The sequence below is a fragment of the Limulus polyphemus genome, unplaced genomic scaffold (genome assembly GCF_000517525.1).
Source record: "Limulus polyphemus unplaced genomic scaffold, Limulus_polyphemus-2.1.2 Scaffold906, whole genome shotgun sequence".
NCBI classification, from domain to species: Eukaryota; Metazoa; Arthropoda; class Merostomata; order Xiphosura; family Limulidae; genus Limulus; species Limulus polyphemus.
The window spans coordinates 345,348-361,147 of NW_013666516.1; the positions used below are offsets into that span (position 1 = coordinate 345,348).

The 15,800-nt window shown below is 32.0% G+C and overlaps 1 protein-coding gene across 1 annotated transcript in view; it reads right to left on the reverse strand.

Annotated features, from left to right (window-relative positions):
* LOC106461152 (ral GTPase-activating protein subunit beta-like) overlaps nucleotides 1–15,800 on the reverse strand; it is a 64,262-nt gene that overhangs the window by 14,410 nt on the left and 34,052 nt on the right. The window contains exons 8-9 of the mRNA XM_022388018.1: nucleotides 12,933–13,187; nucleotides 8,243–8,490 (exon numbers count right to left, since the gene is read on the reverse strand). Coding sequence (XP_022243726.1) covers nucleotides 8,243–8,490; nucleotides 12,933–13,187 — 503 coding nt within the window. The remainder of the gene's footprint in view (nucleotides 1–8,242; nucleotides 8,491–12,932; nucleotides 13,188–15,800) is intronic.

A 15,800-nucleotide genomic window follows, 5' to 3' on the forward strand; every position in this document is an offset into this window, starting at 1 on the left:
CGACATTTTGATCTGAGACCACTGTCCAGAAGCCTCCTGATGATGTATCCATGCTCCCCAATCATGAAGAGAAGCATCTGTGAGCAGATGCAAATCCAGAAGAGGTGGAGGAAGCAGTACTCTTGTCATTGTGTTGTCCTTACTAAACAAACAATGCAGATTATCTGTGAGTGAAGGAGAAATGGTAATTTGGGAGTCCAAGGGATCCCAAACAAGAGTCCATTAGTCGTACAGAGCCCACTGAAAAGAATGCATGTGTGCCCAACCCAAAGGAATAAGGTCTTCCAAAGAAGCCCAAGTCCTCAAAAGTGACAGAACCTTGCATGCAGAAACAGAGGGAGCAGTAAATGCACAGAGAACTGAAAGCTCCATCGAATAGAGATGAAGTGGATAAGGCTGGGACTGAATGAGGTAGGTGTTAAAAAATTCACCCAAGCGGATAAAATATTGGGTAGGCAAAAAGAAAAACTTCTCCACTTTGAGAATCTAACAAACATGAACTGCATCTATCATCAGCAGATGTGGGGGTTGAGAAGATTCCAGTTTGGAATGAGCTAACAGGAGCCAGTCATCCATGTAGTGGTGTGAATGCAACCCTTCAACATGATTAAGTCAGGCAAAGGCCTTGATCACCCAATAAGATACATACAGTGCTGAATCAAGCCCGAAAGGCTTGGTGTGAAACCGATACACAACCCTGTAGTGGACAAGCCAAAGACAGTATCTGAACTGATAACAAATAGAAAAATGGAGATGGGCAATCGAGACATCTACTATGGTCATTCACAGTCCTGGAGAAAAAAGCCCACCTGGTTGTGAGAAAAGGCTCCATGGTAAATCATGGAAGATCTAGAAATTGGTTGAGACAAGACAGGTGGATTACAGGATGCCAGTCCCCTGATTTGTTCTGAGGACAACAAAAAGTCTGGAGTAAAAACCTGGAGAAGGCTGGCTGACAGGCTTGAGAGATATCTGTGAAAGAAGGGTCTGCACAGCCTCGGAGAGATGCAGATTGGTAGTGGACTCTCAAGTTAATGAGAAGGAAATCAGTACAGTAGACAACAGTGGTGGGGAAAGGAAACAGATGAAAAGTCCTTTCGATAAAACTGGGAGCACCCAAGAATCAGTAGTGAATATGTGCCACAGGTGAAAAAAATTGGCCAAATGTGACCTCACTGGACAAGAAAAGACTTGATAGTCACTAGAACTGTTGGCAAAGGTGAACTCGATGTCGAGACATAAGGCGAAATTTTGAATCCCTAGTGGTAGGAACTGGTAAAAGTTGGGAGGTTGCAGCACAAGAAACAATTATTGGAGAGGTCATGGGATCAGACTGAATCAAACCAGCACCCATAGACTAAAGGGTTGAATGTAGTCTCACAAATTCCACACATGACTCCAAATCCAGGAAAATCTCTAAAAACAGATCGATGGAGAAAAAGAGCCATCTGTAAGTCATGAAGATAAGTGGGAGGTAGATAAACCTGTGACAAGACAGCATCCTTCCCAATAAAATCCCAACAGCAACAAAACCACATAGGGATAGGCAGAAGAGGACAATCACACCAATGTGGAGGCAAGGATAAAAAATATATATACCCTGAAAACCCCTCAAGATCAGTGGACTGCCTCAGAAAGGAGGTGTATGTTAAACAAGTACTGTAGGAGAACTGTAAGGTTAAGACAAAAGTGCAAAACTGGCCATGGGAGAAATGGATAGGATTTTTAGGGACAGCCCCCACATGGGCAAAAGTAACTCCAACTGCTGGGAATTGAGAAAGGTTGATCAGGCTGCTGATAATCCAAAGCATAATGATCATAAGCCCATGGAGGATAAGGCATACTAGCATAAGCCCTCAACTAAGAAACAAAATGCTTATCATGAACCCTGATGTCAGGGAAAGGAAGGAAAACCAGATACTCTAAAGAGGAGTGTCATGCAACAAGGAACAGTATCATATGAAAATGATAAAATGGAACACACCTGAGAGAGCATATCCAAAAAAGGCAAAGTTAGGCCTAGTAGATTCTGTAGGAGAGCCATGGAAAAGCACGGCATAGTGACGAGGAAGAAATGGCTGTCAAATTTCTCATCATCATGAACTAGTTTGGAAGATGCAGGAGGAACCAGAACATTTTTGGGAGAAAAAGAACTCATACAACTATCAATCAGCTGATGAAGATAGCTGAAAAATCCTCAATCAAGACCCCAGACCTGAAGCCTGTGTAATGGCATGCAAAGTAGTGATAAAAATACCAGACGTTGAAAAATACAAACTTCAGAAAGGATCTTAAACTGTGAAAAAATCAAAAATGAACAAAATCAATAAACAAAGGTAAGTTATTGTGACAAATTACTACATAAGATGAATAAATCAAGTAAATCACTACTTCACAAAAAAATGAAATGATCATGTAAAAAATGCACCATTGAAAATCGTTTGCACTTGATCACTGTCTAAGAAGAAGTGATAGTTTGAATACAGGAAGTCACAATTGCCAGGAGGATGTGTCGCACTCCTATTGGTAAAGATCTGTCACATGATGATTTACATGCAAAGATGCAGTTGAACCATGTTGATTGTGGGGTACGTGAGACTTCAAGGCTTGTAGCATGCAAAAAAAAAATTGCATTTAGAAGGTAGCACTAAACAAGAATAGCTGTACATGTGAACAGAGGTAATTTACCATATCAGAAGTCAAGGCATTTTCACTCTCCCAAAACAGACCAATCATTAGATGTGAAACTTACTGGACATACGTGGGGTATTGTTGATTATTCCCTATGAAAACATCCTAAAAAAACAACTTTTAGAGACACTATCATCCAAATTCTTCACTAGAAATAAGGGTGAGGAAAATTAGTACACCTGTCGTTAGTAGATATAATACATAAAAAAGTCATCAGATTATACAAATGGAGATTATGACTAGGAATTTGAAAAAATTTGTAATCTCAGTGGGATTTGTGACACTTACTTTTCAAGCTACTGAGTGGATTTTCAAATTGAAATATCCTTCAGATATTTTGTATTATCCACTCAATTATGATTTTAGTTCATGAAAGCAGTGCATGGTGATACTTAGCAAATCCAGAATGTTGATAACTAGCAAGCTTTCACTGGTAGCTAAAATTTCCAGAATGGTATTGACACTGTTAAACATCTTGTGTTCATATCATCTTGTAAATGTCACTTCAAAATACATATAGATGTATTCATGTGAAGAACAGTTCTAATTGTACATGATACATACCTGTGATCATGCTCTCTTAAAAAAACAAAAGAATAAACCTGCACATGGAAAGTCATCACACACATGCAGTAAAGACAGAGGACACTATAAAATAGTTTCCAAATCTTCTACAATTACATTGTGATCTAATTGTAATTTCTATCAGAGGTACAGGAAGACAGTAATTATTCAGTTTTTATCCTCTTGGGAGTTTCTAGTGTACTGATTGATTACATTTGTTTTGTGTTCGTAGTTTCTAGATATTTTCAAACAGAAAACGGATATTCTCTTATGCAATGTGACACCAGGTGCAGAAATAAATACTATCCTTCCTTGTTGCACACTACACATGTAGGTATGAACGTAATAGTCAACTCAAGTGATGGCCATCGCCATGCTCTCAAGGATAAAAAAAATTATGGCAGCTTTTGCAGTTTACTGACATACAAGGAGTAAATTAAAGTGATGAGTTTTATTTTATAGTTTAATGCTCTTTTCTAAATAACAGCTTATTTTTAAATTTTGATTTGATTTTGCTGATTATCATCAGTTTTTATGTCATTTCCACTAGATTTTTTTTTATTTAACTTTCCTTTGTTACAAGTCTTCTACCCTATCATTCAGATCATTCTTTCCTCAATGGTCTGTGAAGAATAATTAGTAATTGTTCATTGTCATCATATATGAATAAACTTGGCATCAAAATATAATTAATAAACCAAATCTTAATATTATATAAGTTTTAAGTTCTTAGTTTTATAAAGAAATATTTGAAAAACTCCTCAATCTCCCCTAGTATGAGAATTATGACATTTGTTCCCTACGTCTTTCCTCTTCTCTAATTTATTTTCCACCCCTTCAAGAAGTATGGAATTTAAAATAAATTACTCATTATAACATAGATATTACTCAGGCAAAACATAAATCTTAAAACCTCTAATCTTATCTGTCTACAGAGCCATAAACTAAAATCTCAGTCCAAGTTGCCATGCCCACCTGTCACATTCCATCTTTCACAAATTGGATGTAGCATGTGTGTGTGTGTGTGTGTGTGTATATGTATATATATACACACACACATAAATGTACACACATATGTATAAGACCAAAATAATAACTATGTGGCGCCATCTATTGAGTAGCACCACAAAAGAAATACATAAAAAATTTCACACTTTGGGTATTCAAGGTCCAGACAGAAAAATATCTAAAGTATGTGCAACAACCATTTCTTTATTATAGAACACAATTTTAAATAAAAGTACTCTCCTCACAACAAGAACATGAGTTTCACTAGGACTGTATGTGAGGGTTTGAATACATTTTTATTGATGTAATTTGTAAACATACTCCTAAAAATGGAGTTCTTAAAACAACTGTTATTTTTTCAATAAAGGGTACCTCTTTTAATATATAAGAATATTACAATTATGAGTACAATCCAGACACTTTTTCCGTGCAGTACTTCCCAGAAAAACCTTTTTTTAGAAAATGTTCACTTTTTCTAAATTATTTTCAATGAGGTATGAATACTAGGATTAGTAATTACTAGCACAAACAGCCACCCATAGTACAGCATTTCTGCTAGTATTTATAACCAATACAAAGCTAAAGTTTCAATCTATCAAATGATGTATTATATTACATTGTCTATTTCGCCTCCATTTCAAAACTTTATTCTCAGAGGAATCACATGAATGATGTTAGCTGAATTTTAAAGGCTCTTATAGCAAAGTTAGAAAACCAAAAATATTATGATAGTTATATGACTTTGTTTGCTTTGTACATATTACTATTCTCTGTTTTCTCAAGTGCATTATTTAATTCAATAAAAATTATTCAGTGTAATAGTACCATTAGCATAAAAAGTAGGCTTAAATTTCCTCGACAGTCAACAGCAAAAAACAAGACCCAGGTATGTAATATGTTTCTTGTTTTTCATGTGTATCCATTAATTATTATTATAAAAGTAACTAAGATGTAAAAATTAGAAACTTATTAAGTTAAATAAGGTTAGATCAGGTAAGATAGTTAAAAATAATGATAAATTTTTATGAGGATGTTTGTAAACAGCTCTTATATTATGTAATTTGATGTAGTAACATGAGCTACACATTTGCTGTGTGAGGGATTATTAGTTAGACATGGTTCAAAGGACAAAAAAACAATAAACTTTAAGTAGAAACAAATATATATTATTAAGAGCTTTAAGCTATTTAGGACAAACAATTGTAGTTTCCTGTTACAATGTGCAGTCATTCTGGAAAGAAAAAAGGGTAATTTAGATTTATTTCATATTTTTTTTATGGTGGTTACTAGGTTGGTCAAAATAATGAATGCATATAAAGTTAGGGTAGAGAAAATATAAAGTTTTACTGAAAAAAAGATAAAAAAAAACGTTTGATATTTATTTAGGAGTTTTAAAGGTTAAGCAAATGAAATTTGACACTTTTCGGGTGAAGAAAAGTAACTTTAATCTTAACATAAAAACCACTTTGCACTTAGAGCAGTCAACTCTTTAACTCCATATATTCACAAAGAAGTTTTTAGTAATAATACTTAACCCTCTTATTACGAGCATCTTTCTCTACACACCATGAGCTTTTTCTAGGTTACATTCAAAATTTATCTCAACTACTTTCTTTTTATAGTACATAAGTTTTAAGTTCTTAATTTTATAAGGCAATATAAAAAAATCATGAATTTCCCCCCTTGTGTGAGAATTGTGACATTTTCTCTCTAGGCATCACCTCTTCTCTAATATATTTACCACCCCACCAAGAAGTATGAAATTTAGCATAAATTACTCATTATAATGTCATCATTGCTCGGGCAAAGCACAATTTTCATAGCCTTCAATTTTATTTGGTTACCTAGCCAGCAAGTAGAAAATCAGACCTCTCTTACCAAGCCCAACTGTGACATCCTCTTTTTCAGAAATTGACAATAGTTCTCTCTGACATTCAATACTACACTATTTATAGCCAATAGAAAGTCAAGGTTTTCATCTATCAAATGATGTATTATATTACATTGTTTGCTGTACATAGAAGTGTCAATTTCAATTTAAGCTTTATTCCCACAGGAAACAAATTGACTAGCTTAGATGAATTTTTAACAGCTCTTGTCACAAAGCCAGAAGAATTGTGATAGTTATAGGACATTCTCTACTTTTTGCATGTTATTATTGTGTTTTTTTTCATTATTTAATTAGATAAAAAATATGCAATGCAGTACTACAGTTAGTACAAAAAAGTAAGGTTAAGTGTCATAGACAGTCAACAGCAGAAAAAAAAAAGGCCCAGGTAAGCACTTGTTTTTCACGTGTATTCTTTATTTATTGTTATAAAGTAACTAAAATGTAAAAATAGAAAATGTTTTAGGTTAGATTAGGTAAAATAAATAATAATAATAATAAAACATTTTCACAAGGTACGCTTGCAAGCAGCTCATGCTTAATGTAATTTGATAGCATAACATAAGCTACATGTTCCCCAAATAATTTACAACTTATTATAGCAAGAATAGTAGTTAGACAAGGTTCAAAGGGCAATAAAACAATAAAATTTAAGCATAAATACATGTAGACTGTTAAAGCTATTTAGGATAAACAAATATAGTTTCACTGAAAAAAAGTTTGAAATTTATTTAGAAGGTTGTAGAGATTACACAAATGAAATTTGAGATTTTTAGGTGAAGAAAAGTATTTTAAATTGGAACGTGGAAATCACTTTGTACTCAGAATAGTAAAAAAAAAAAGACTGTATATATATATATTTATGGACAAATCTTTAGTAAAAGTACTTCATTAAAAAATCTGATTTTTTGTGTACAAAAGATTTGTAAGGTGTACTAAAAGTCTGCAAAATTTTGTGAAGATACACATACTGTATTAAATATTATAGTATGGAAACTATAATGAGTACAAAATGGTTACAAGGTTAGTTGAATTGACCGACTTAAAAATCTAATTTGCTCTGCACAAAAGACTTGTAATGTTTACCGAAAGCTTGCAAAATTTCATAAAGATGCATCAAATATATTAAAAGTTATAGTATGGAAACTATGAAGGTCATGAACTCGGTCGAATCGACCTGAGCCAATAGAGTTCGAGAATTTATTGTTTAGATGTAAAACTTTTTAATGTGTCTTAGATTGTGATAAATATAAAACAAGAATTAACTGCTTAGTACGTAATATTTTAGCTACTCCAGATATTGTTAGGATTGACCCTTAATGTCAAACTTATTTTACTACATTAAATGTTTCTGTAAAAATGTTTATCTTCATGTTAAGCTTCCTTGGTTTTTATTTTATCAACATTATGGACATATAATAATATAAATTAAGGGTACACATCGCAAATATAAATAAAGACTAATCAGCTATACAACATTTTGCAACAAATAAGTAGATATTGTTAATTCTTATCTATTGAGATAGTTTGCTATGATCAGATGTTAATATTAAATACAAGCTCTTTTTTATTTTAAATTTTTTATTATTATTAAATTACTTTATATTCAGTGTTTTCCTTTTTTGGGTCAATGGTGTTTCATGACACACAAATATCACACAAGTAATTAAACTTAACATTGCTATGAAACTCATAAACACACAAAAAAATGAACATGGAAGTACCTACTACATGTGTGATAATTCTCCAAAATGAACTTATATCAACCAACTTTCCAGATAATATTTATGAATGTAAACAAAAAATACTAATGAGTAAAGAAATGTCTTATTTATGTTGCAGTATAACTTTTATAAAGTAAAAACACTATGCAATACTAAATGTTTCAAAAACAATGATGATCTGACAATAATGTTTAAAAATTATATACAAACACATATAATGAAGTAATTCTAATACTTTACACACATAATCTGGACATAATTATTGTATTAATTTCCATATTTTCCTTTGTAAGGTTTAAAACAAAAAATTCAAAATTCAAAAATATGGAAATGTCACACACATACATAATTAAAATAATTTACTCACCTCACCTCCAGACAATCCATACTGCAAAGATAAGTAGAATCGAGCTAAGTAAATAGGTAAGATTTCTTCGCCTGTTCGTTTGGAACAGAACAATCTACACAAAGTTCCAACAGCTTCTGCTTGGCCAGCTTCAAAATTATCAACAGTCAGATTAGATGGTATTTCTACTGCATCAGGAACAGATTGTGGCATTGGCTGGCGGCCATCCAACACAACTGAGCTTGGTCTCTTTGTTCCTCCCTCTAGACCTAGAAATTAGTTTATTTTTGTAAAAGTACAAAAAACCTACTCAAATTTATAAACATTGTACTTTTTTTGGATATTAAGGTAAAGGAATCAGACATTACATTTATTATACAGATCTCATATGCAAAAAAGGAATGTACATTGAAAATGAAATTCATTTAATGTTAGTGGTTCCTTTTGTAAGTATTCAATTTTAAATTTTCTTGAGAACAAATCAGAAATAATTAAGTTATATTTCGTACCATGAACAAAAATGTCATAAATATAAATAAAGCTACAGGTAAACAGAATGCTTTCTGATTTGCTAACAACAGCTGAATGAGAAACAGTTATTTATGGCACACTTTCTACACTATTTGAGTAATTTGTAGCTGAGTACACAGTGGCAATTACACGAAAGGTAACTATTATACTGAAAAATATTTGGCAAAATTCCATATGGGTAATAAAATACAATGATTTTTGGAAAATGCTATTGCAAGATCATTGGGAGTCATCATTCAGAAATGCCACATATATGTTAACAGCATGCTAACATCTTGTTAAACTTAAGAGATGTCAACATTGTATTGGTACTTTCCTTGTATTTTTGCTTGCTATATTACCACAGATAATTCCAAATATTATTTTTCTGTAATAATAAATAATTTTGTGGCCAGCAAACACATTTTATTAATGTGTTACAGTTAAAAAGTTCCAATTTTATCACACTTAGAATAACTGGATCATTTATTGGCTAATAATTGGACTGCTGGTTTGCAGTTTATTCATACTTATAGATTAATTCAGACTAGTTACAACATTTCATAATACTTGTATTACTCCAACATTAATACTTGTGTAAGCACATTTAATAATGTAAAATGTATGATGTGCAATAAATTTTGATAACCATATAACGTGTAGTGAAACACTCGTATATCAAAGTTTAGATGATGCAGAAATAATAAATTTAAAAAAATACTAAACAATTTAAATCAATACTTTGACAATAACAGTGCATAAAGCTATTAATAGTCACTCTGAAGCACGTTTGCAGTCATGAACAGTAAGAAATCAAGATCAATATATGTTAGTAATTTCACAGTTTTATCTACACACTTTAATAGACACTATACTACCATGGATAAATATATTACAGTGCACCGTGATATGCCTTCCAAGAAATTACTTAACAAATAACATTATCAGCCACATGTTTAAAGTAGTTTATTAATTTCGAATAAAAATGGATCAAACCAGTCTTATATCATAACAAACTGTAGAATACACAAACTCTCAAGGCTTGGATTTTTTGTTTTGTTTTTAATTTACTACAGGTCAAATTCAGAAAAGAAATGCTGATAAAATTCCTAAGCCTTGGCTTTTTCATAAAGAGAAATTTTATGAATATGAAATATTTATTTACCTCAAGAACACCCTTTTCATACACATCTCATGATTGAACTATTCAACAATCAGAATTATGTTGATCTTAATACAATAAAATAATATATTTGATGTAAAATTTCATAATATGCACAGCAGAGAATACCTGACATTTTAGTAATAGCTTTTAGCAATAAGAAACTTGTAATTAAATATTGGTAGTTGTTCTTGGTTTTTAAGCAGATCTAAAGTTTTGTTTACCAGAAGCAATGATCACCAGCCCTTTGAAGTGGGTGTACAGGTCAATGATGGATTTTCTTAGGCAAGAAGACTTAGAAAAACCATTAGCATCATTGTTTATAAATATGTCTTAGAAAGACTAAGAGGAATACAATAAGCGATGTCTTATCTTTGTAGATGATGTATTGGTGTTTGACTGCTCATTTCAGTCTGTTGCTAAAAACTCTGGGCATAGTTCTTAAGCAGATAAGAAGGCTTGTTATGTCAGAAATGGAAAGATACCACTGAACAGAAACAACTACTGAACTTTGTACTTCAGCAATCTTTACATTCAGAAGCACTCCATTATCTCCACAACCTTCCAATGGCTGGACAATTAACTATTACGAACACAATGGAGAGAGCAAAAGAACATTTCTATTGTGTTGGGTGCCAGGGATCTGTACAGGATTGGTGTAAATGATGTGAACTATGCTATGAGCAAAAAAAGGGTCCAAGAAAAATACAGCTGCAACAGTATTGTGATGGAGCACCACTTGAAATAGTTGCTATCAATATGCTTGGTTCTCAGCCAAAGAGTAACAATGCAAATACATATAGGGTGTCTAAAAAGTCTGGAACCATAGGCACTTTAATGAATTTTATAAAATGTGTTCAATATACTGTCCTTGTAATTTGAAACAAGTTTCGATTAACAGCTAGATTATCTCAACCTTCTCATTGTTATAATCAGTCACATATAAGAAATTAAGAAAAGCTGCACAGCACCTATGGTTTCAAACTTTCAGGACACCCTGTACATCATGGTTACGATTGACTATTCCACCAAGTGACCAGAAGATAGAACTACCCGTGAATTCACTCAACCAAATACTAAGAGAGAACTCACCCAATGACAAGACAATATGGGTCAGAGGTCATCCCATTTGCATACCATAGCCCTCAGAAAAGAAACACTAAAAAGTTTAGACACAATAAAATAAGATATATATTCTGTTTTGTTCATTGTAAATAATGACCTTACTGCTAATTATGGAATGTTCTGCTTAGTGCACCAATTTATTTGTGACTTGTTTTGGGATTGTTCAAGGGACTTCACAGTCCAAGAACATGACAGCCTCGTGAACCATATTTTAAAATTCTAATTTATACGTTTATTTGATAGAGGTTTGTTTGTTTTTTGTTGTTGTTTTTAATTTCGTGCAAATCTACACAAGAGCTATCTGCACTAGCTGTCTCTAATTTAGCAGTGTAAGACAAGAGGGAAGGCAGCTAGTCATCACCACTTACCGCCAACTCTTGTGCTACTCTTTTAACAACGAATAGTGGGATTGATCATCACATTATAATGCCCCCACGGCTGAAAGGGCGGGCATGTTTGGTGTGACGGGGTTTGGAACCCCCGACCCTCAGATTGCGAGTCGAACGCCCTAGCCACCTGGCCATGCCGGGCCTTATTTGCTAGAGGAAGTTTATCATGATGTCATTATCAAGCAACATGTCAGTTGGTGATTTAGACCATGAGAGTTAGTGTGTCTGTTCCTCAGTGATGGAATTAGTTATGTCAGTTACCATTTGTTGTTGATCAATTAAAAAGAAAATTCTCCAAGTAAGTGTATAAGTTAGGAATATATTAATTTCAAAGTTTCTATTGAAATGTTGTTTGTGAAGTTATGCCTACCAGTGAGTATAGTCTATATCAAATGTTACTGAAGAAATTAATTTGTTATCATTAACCAAACATAGATTCTACTTATTTTTATCAGATAATTCAAAAGAACACTCCCAACAATAAAACATGCTACAACAATATAAACAATCATACAAGCAGTTTCACAATTTCAATAATGATCAACCAAGTATATAGTATTTATGCCTTAAGCATTAAAGGTCTAATTATGTTTTATATCAAGTTATACTAAAGCCAATTTTTCTTAAGCTTTTGACTTCCTATTTTTAAAACTTATACCACACCAAATGTTCAAGAAAGAAGCAAGCTGTGGAAAGAATGAAATGTATTAAATATTTTGAGAAGAAATGTTAGAAGACTAAAAAAAATTTTTAAACTGTTTTGTGAAACAAACAACAGCAGGAACAAAATGAAGAAAGGTTTTAAGTCCTGAATCCAAAACTTTTAAACTATTAATGAAGAAAATAATCACATCAGCTAGTGTGAAGTTTATAGCCTTATTCCCATGATAAAATGATCGTGACTATTAAAAAATAGTTTTATGACCAACATTCATACTTTTATAAAAAATCAGCATCAAAACTATTCTATATGACTGGCAGTATGTTTGTAAGTATTTAATATTTAAATGTTTTACATTTCTAGGAACAAAAACCTCTAACGAAGATCTGTGTGCTACAAAATACATTACAGTATCATTCTATTTTGTCAGAAAGTTTAAATTACATGCTTTAGATATTCAAGTTAAAAAAAGAAGTCTGTGTCAGTAAAATATCTGTAGTTTCAATCAATACATAATAAAAACTATGTAAAACCTATTGGTTATTTTTGATGCAAGAAACTGTTAGTTCACTACATGGTTAAAATATGTATTTACTCCTCATTTTTCAGAAACATCTACCTTACTTAGTCAAATGTTGGCAGTTTGGCACAGTCTACATGAATCTTGTAAAAAACGTTTATTCTCATCACTGTTGCACACAGGTGGTGGAGTGTGAATACTGTTTAAATTAATCTATAAATATCTTTATTAGCATGTGATTTTCTCTCCAATGAACCTTTTATTTGACTGTGATCACCAAAATAATGCAATATTCATGATGTGTAATTCAAAATATCAAATTTAGAAAAGTAAAGATCACATACTGTCAAAACTTCTACTTCTGACACCTAATTCTGAGCCAATCAAAGATGCTTCAAAAAGCCATGCTCCAAACAGATGTAATACAGAGTTACACTTTGGTCGAGAAGGTGATAGCTGAAGATGGAGAGAAGACAATGTTGGACCACTAGGGGTATTTACTGGTGATAGATATTGGTTCTGTGGTTGCAACTGTTGATTATGGTGTCCTCCTCCAGCCTTTGATGAAAGCCCTGCCATTAGTCCTGACTTCTGTGCTCCTAAGAATATAAATACTCATGTATGAAACAAAGAACACTATTATTTTTAAACTGTTTTACTCATCAACACAATTTTTAATATACCTGAAAAGCCCAACTATTACACAGACATACTAATCCAATCAGTCAATCTATGAATATAAACTACACATACATGTATCACAGATTAGGTTTTGTTCATGAAAAAGAATCATTAATGTTACCATGTTACTTTAGAATTAAAATAATAGCAGAATTTGTTTTCAGTTTGCATTATCAATATAGATAAAATATAAAATTAAAAACAAAGAGTTTAGCAAAATTTGTATTTGTGTTATAATCCAATTTCTATGAATTAAATATATTAAATTTTGCAATCTATAAGTTCTCTCACATCTAATATACAATTAGCAACAATAAGAATTATAAGCAATCAACTAAAGTATCTATTAAATATCTCATTTATTAGTGGTTCTTTAATAAGTTAAAATTGAATCAAGATACAATACACCAAGTGAACAAAGAACTATCTTACTTACAAAAAACATTGTACCTCACTGTTTCCAATTTGTAAGATGTTTTAAAACAGGAGAGCTTTTTTTATTAAGGATAAATTATCTTTTATTAACAAACAAAGGCTGAAATTGACATTACAAAGAATAGTGAATTATAAGTGATTCTGAATCACTAAACTGGGTGCACTTAAAAGGATGTTACCTAACTTACTAAAGTGATAGTACTAAGCTCATGGATGCAAACACAAAAAATGTTTAGTTTTCTGATATATCTTTAATGCAAACAACTAAGAAAAACAACAAAAGCTTACCAGGTACACTTTTTCCAAAGTAACAAGAGTTTCCAAATGAAAGAACAAGCTACTTAATGGTACTTATCCATACATTTAAATAATATAACACTAGAGAATACCACAAATAAATGATACGTCATCTCCAATGTCTACATGTAAACAATCCTTTACTAAAGGGCTATACAAAGTTTGTGCTTTAGAATACAGCTTCATCAAGTGAAGTTCAGTTCTGTAATGGAAATAATGTACTATTAAATAATAAAACTCACTTACTCACAATACGTGTCGATTGTGTATAACCAAGCATTCCAACAGGAACTATAAACTGCTATATCCCATATTGTGTTCTTGGAGCAAGGGGAATGCCACCTCACTGAATACACGTGCGTTTTTGTGCTTGAGAGTTTCGTATTACAGTGTCTTATAACACAGGTGGTGAATTGTTGCTTTTTTGTCAGCGGGTTTGTAATTTGTCGGTGACAGTAAAATAAACACAGAAAATATATGGGATATGTTTAGCAATTGAAACTGTCAGGGGAAGAACTTTGATACCTCATGATCAATAATGAAGAAAAGAAAACAGCTGCTCATTATATTTCTGATTTTACAGTTTTTCTTTTCAATGAGTTTTCTACAGGCTCAAGAATCAAATAATAAATGTAATAACAGGTAAAATATAACGTTTTACTGAAAAAAAAAGGTATATATGTATTAAGGAGGTTTCAGAGGTTGTGCAAATGAAATTCGAGATTTTTGAAACAAAGAAAAGTATTTTAAATCTTAAAATTAAAATAACTTTGCACTGAGACTAGTTAAAAAAAAGAATCGATATTTTCACGGACAAATATAAGTAAAAATACTTCATTAAAAAATCTGATTTTTTGTGTGAAAAAGGCTTCTAACGTTTACTATAAGTAAAGATACACGTAAAATATTAAAAGTTATAGCATGAAAACTATAACAAGCACAAAATGGTTATGAGGTTGTTCCCTCATATGAGCCCATGTCGAAAGAGTTAATATGAGTGGGAATAATTTTCCAATCAAAGCAGCAACACTTTTGACATTTTCTCCATGACATTGAAGTAGAAAAAAAAATCTTTTGAAGTGTTTTATAACATCCTTTTTGTTGAATAAAAGGTTATTGTATAGTTATCAAACTCCAATCAAGGCTTGCCCCCCCCCCCCCCCCCACACAACAAACATCCATTTCATCCCTTCATTTTTTCAAACATTCTCACTCATAGATCCAGGACTTTGGCTTAATTGCAGAGGACAAAGATCTAGAGATTTAAAGAATGTTAAAGAAACATTCCCATGACAAGATATAATTCTATTGAAAAATGTATCATCTGAAGCATTAAAACATAAAAAACAACTAGGTGACTGAAAAACATTCAGCTAAAAACCAAGAAAACACAATATAGTTATTAAGCTAAAATGTAAAGAGCCTAAAAACTTTCAAAATATTGTTCTCTTACAATCAAGTACTTTAATGAATAAGAATTAATGCAGAAATTTTGGCCATTCAAATACAGTTCGACCAATTTATTTTTAAATATTTTTTAAAACATTGGTTTTTAAGTGAGACCCTTTCTTATGCTTGATTGGAAAATGTTGTAGTACACTAAAATGAGTTAGCTGAATGAAGAAGTCACTTTTTTTTCTTTTTTAATTTGTTGAATTACTAAATATTCCTAATTTTTTGGATCAAACAACAATGCTTTTAGATATTAAATGTTTGGTACTTTTGAAAGTGTTCACTCCATATACCAGTTTTCAATTCCAAGTTCTTATAAATTTTGAGAAATTTTCTCAGAATTATAC